Below are 5,067 nucleotides of genomic sequence, written 5' to 3' on the forward strand. Positions count from 1 at the left end.
ACCATCTTTATTAAGGCAAGAGATGACCAATTTCAAGAGTAAACATAAGCAAATGTATTAGGTAAAGAGGAACATTTAACAGAATATCAAAGTCAAATTAGGTCCTTTGCACGTTCTTATTTATGAAAGGAGGGAGCCTGGTGTGGAGAGGTGGATTATAATCTGAAGATTATCTCGTGAGATCTTGATGTAGTCTAGCCGTGTATGTTGAAGCTCTCCCATCAAAGCTCCACTCCTGCTTGGTCTGGCAGCATCACACTCCCATCCTCATGAGAGCCTGAACCTCAAGGATGTCCGTGTGTCTTCAGTAAACAGTGGAGGACACTAAGGGACCAAGATTAGTTTCATTTATTTGAGGTTTTTTTTCCTGTTCCATAATTTTCTGTGCCACACTTTGAATATCACTTCTAATATTACTTGAGTTTGTTGGAGTGTAAAAGAGATAAGGAATTATTATTATCATCATCATTATTATTATTATTATTATTAATAATAATAATGATAATAATAATAATAATAATAATAATAACAACAACAACAACAATAACAATAATAATAATAGAGCAACTATGTATATGTTCTATTCTATTCTGTTCTAGTTGTTTTATGTCATTATACTCACATGCACTGCTGCTCAGGCTAGATGACATATAGCTGCTTCCACCGCCAAAGGAAGCAGCACCTCCTCCAAGGCCGAATCCTCCGCCCAGTCCTAGTCCCAGGCCTCCTCCCAGGCCTCCTCCTAGTCCACCACCAAGGCCTCCGCCTAGACCGCCACCCAGGCCGAGACCAAGGCCAAATCCACCCCCAAGGCCGAGACCTCCACCACCTCCCAGTCCGCCTCCGCCTGCACCCAGGGCAAGACCACCTCCACCACCTCCGCCCACGGCCGTCTTGGTCATGTGGACTGTCACACCACCGCCTGCCTTAAGCCTAGATCACGACACGTTCACGTACCAACAAACAAACAAACACACAAACAATAACCGTCACAGAATACATTACTACAGCATATGTTCACTGCAGTAATCACTGAACACTGTTGTTTTGCAAAATGTAATCAGTTTAGGGCCAGAGGAAGTGAACCATAAGCCCATGTAAAAAAGATTTATCACTCTTTGCCTTTAGCACAAAGTGGTACTTTCACCCATTCTTTACCTGTTCTCCTCACTGTCCAGAAGCTTCTTGTAGGCAGTAATTTCAACATCCAAAGACATTTTACTGGCCAGCAGCTCCTGATACTCTTGGCCATAGTGTGCAATTTGCTAACAGACAAACAAACAAAAGTCAGTTAGAGAATACAGCGCATTGCTAACAACACATGGTCACATGAATATAAAAAGAAAATGTAATATAAAAAAAAAAGAAAATTAAAAATCCTCACCTCTATAAATAGAATATGCCTTTAAAGTAAATTGTTAAGACTGATCAGACCAGAGGGTTAAATCTGTGACATTCCTGTTCGTATTCCCCCCACATTATGCACGTGTTTTGTTTTGTTTTTTTTTTAATCTGCCAGTGTCCACATGTGAGATGGGTTTGAAGGACTGCGCCTACCTTTCTCAGATCGTCGAGCTGAGACTTGAGAGTGACAACTTGTTCCTGGTACGTCTCAGTGTGAGAGCTGGAGTGAGATTCTGCTTCCTCTACCTGAGACTCGAGCTGAATATTCTACGATGGGTATAGGGTGTTATTGTAATTAAAAAAACACAACAATAAAATAACACAGTCCAAAAACAGAGTCAAATAATGTGCCATGACACAACTATTCACTCTCATTTAAAAAGAAAAAAACAAAACAGTCAGTTATCTGCACACACAGTATTGATTTGAAAGGGGCCATCACTTTAGCAGCTTATCAAAAGTGTTGCATCCCCTGTAGATCTACACTATAATAGATTTTTGTTGTATAGTGGAGTTTTATGCGTTGTTACAGACATCCAGATGCGTACCAGTGATTTGAGTCTGTCAATTTCTCTCTGCACAGAATCGATCTGGAGTTTGTAGACCCTCAGTTCCTCCTTGGCCGCTGTGAGGGCCTGTGTGCTGGGTTGAGAGGACACGGACATCATAGACAGCTGAAAATAAATGGAAAGTGTGAGTTATTTCAGAGCGAATGATTCTAAACCACAAAGCACAAAGCAGCTAGAAACCGATATGACCTCCAAAGCTGCAGTACTGTAACTCTCCACTAGGGTGCGAACTCATACACAGCGAATTCAAACAGACTACAGCAACGCTGCGTCACATAAGATACATAAACCAGTATTCAGCAATAATGTATTAGTGTCAAATTCTGCAGTATCCACTTATAGTCTACATATGAAAATGCTCTTCATTATTGTTTGATTTTTAGAACAAGTCACACGATTGATTTCTGAGAGAAAGTGTAAATTCATACACTGTCTTGGACAGAGAGGAAAGCGTCCTGTTTGCTTCGTTGGGCCAGAGTTTCGTAGTGGGCTTTGACTTCTGCCAGGGCTGTGGTCAGGTCCTGGGCTTGAGCTGTGTTATCCACAGAAATGGAGACTGCTGACTTCACACTGCCTGTCACAATGTTTCTTACCTCCTTCACTTTCTGTGAAACCATACAGACAAACAGACAGACTCTTTCACATGTGTTCTCTTTAAGTTTTAATATTGGTGTTGTGCAAATCACATGCTACACTGAACAATATTTCAAAGCCTCTTTGTTTCTGCTGGCCACTAGTGGGTGGTGCATACATACACACACACACACACATACGCATACACACACACACACACACACACACACACGCACACACAAACACACACAGCCTGTCACAACTCTGCTCACCTACTTCACTTTCTGCAAACTATGCAAACACAAAGCTCAAGACAGCCTATATCGGGTAGTTTACTTTCTGCAAATCACACACACACACAAACACACACACACAGACACGTGCGTGCACGCACACAGTTCATGACATTTTCTGCAAAACCACATATGATGCCTGGCCACACTGTCTGATTCACTGCAAACCACCATGTGCAAACGTATGCCTTTATATACAACCAGTTCTCAGTAGATGAGACATTAAACACTCAACTATGGAGAATTCATCAACTACCTTGCAAAATATATTGTGTGCTATCGTAATGACTTGAGCAAAGTCTCATGTTACGTTTAAAAGGAGCATGTGTAGATGAAGGCGGCAGCTCTTGTGACCTCTGTCTTTACTCACAGCATCATATACTTGCTTAGACAGAGCGATCTGGTCCTCCAATCCGCCGATACTGGTCTGCAGCTCAAAAATGGCAAGGTAAAGGCCATCCACCTCCTTTTGAGATTAAAAAGGGAAGAATTGATCAGACACTGGGAAATGCTGTACCTCTGAAAGAGAAATTCTGTGGAGGTGCTTGTAAAAAAAAATTCATTACCTCTTTCAAAGTGGTCCAATCCATCTCTAAAGTTTTGGTTTGAGCTGATTCCTCTTCATACCTTACATCATAAACAGATTCCATTAAAAAACACCGGTGCAATCCAGATTTAGTTATATATTTAGTTTAGTTTAGTTACCTCTATTATTTCAACGTGTAAGTCACATCTTACGTATAGAATGAAAAACTTGGTCAGCCCTACCTGGCTTGGACATCATCAATGATGCCTTTGTAGTGTTCAATCTCTGCGATAATGGCCTCTTTGGTGCCGGTGAGACTGTCGATTTGAGACTTGTAGGTTCCAATGGCAGACGTGAGAAGGATAGAGGTGCTGGCTGGACCACCCTGTTCTGGGTTGGTGAACATGGAGATCTTGGCTTTCAAGATAGCATTGTGTTGTTCCAGTGACCGGGCCTGACAAAGGACATTGTAACACAAAAATGATTGGTTCAAATCTCAGGATTATGGAATAAACTGAAACCAAATTAATCTTTCTTTGTGTCTTTTTTTTTTGAGTAGCTATTGACATGCTGTGAAAAAAAATTGATTAGCATAAAGAAGGAGCATTGGTTTTTGCATTTCAACTTAATAGAGCATCCAAGGCTGACGAAACCAAGCATTTTTGTTTTTTATAATAAAAGATTGATAAATCAGAATCAAACAACGTATTTATATCCCAACCTTATCAATGAAGGAGGCAAATTTGTCATTGAGGGCCTGCAGTTCCTCTTTCTCCTTTAAGCGGGTGACCTGAACTGTGTCCATAGAAGGCAGCGAGGGGTCAATGCTGGGAACAGGACTAGAACCGGCGTCCACTGTGGTGGTGCTGCTGAGGAAGGTTGGGTTGAAGCCATACCCCCCGATCTTAAAGACGCGGCCTCCCAACCGTGCTCGGAGAGGGGCTGCCCCCACCCTAAGCCCTGCTCTACCGCCTCCAATACCCAAACCACCTCCGCCTAAACCTAACCCGGCTCCAGCGCCAGCACCAGCTCCAGCACCTAATCCGAGCCCTAGTCCCAGGCCTCCTCCACCTCCTCCTCCTCCCAATCCAAGCCCCAGACCGAGACCTCCACCCAAGCCCAACCCGGCTCCACCAAGCCCCCTTGCCATGCCCAGAGAGCGGGATAGAGACAGACTTGCCCCGGCACCACCCCTGGCACTTGAGAAAAGCCGATTGCCCCCATACGTGGCCCCAAATCGGACGGCCCCACCGCTAATTCGGAAGCCTGTGTCTGCCATGGCAGGTTTCACAGCTGGGGTCTGGGGTCTTTTCAAGCAGAGAAGTCTTGCTACACAGTCAAGCTTGTTCTCCCATGCTCAGGGGTTTAAATAACTCACCTAGTCTTTGCATCTAAGGGTGGGGACACAGTGACTGCATGTGATTGGTCAAGGTGGCTGTTGCCAGCTTTCTGTCTCCAATATCCAGGTTGAGAGAGAGGGTCGCATCTACCCTACAGGCACAGACCTATCCAAGACATGCTAGGAGAGGTTCCAATAGCCCGTGGCTCGTGTATGTGTGTGTGTGTGTGTATGTATGTATGTGTGTGTGTGTGTGTGTGGGTGCACACCTTCGCTTGCAGCCTTTTTTTCTTGTGTTCCATCTGAATTATGTTGAACAGCGTCCTTAGAGTGCATACAAAGTCTCCTCTGATTTGATCAAGC

General features: G+C 43.7%; 1 protein-coding gene across 1 annotated transcript; it reads right to left on the reverse strand.

The window, feature by feature from the left end:
• Positions 1-304: 304 nt before the first annotated feature.
• On the reverse strand, positions 305-4,644 carry LOC115819247 (thread biopolymer filament subunit alpha). The gene is made up of 10 exons (XM_030782810.1): positions 4,087-4,644; positions 3,608-3,819; positions 3,406-3,466; positions 3,210-3,305; positions 2,402-2,578; positions 1,953-2,078; positions 1,558-1,671; positions 1,159-1,265; positions 623-933; positions 305-324 (listed from the first exon to the last, which is right to left on the reverse strand). Exons 1-10 carry the CDS (start codon positions 4,642-4,644, stop codon positions 305-307), a joined length of 1,782 nt encoding a protein of 593 aa, XP_030638670.1.
• Positions 4,645-5,067: the final 423 nt, after the last annotated feature.

The sequence above is a fragment of the Chanos chanos genome, chromosome 8 (genome assembly GCF_902362185.1).
Source record: "Chanos chanos chromosome 8, fChaCha1.1, whole genome shotgun sequence".
NCBI lineage: Eukaryota > Metazoa > Chordata > Actinopteri > Gonorynchiformes > Chanidae > Chanos > Chanos chanos.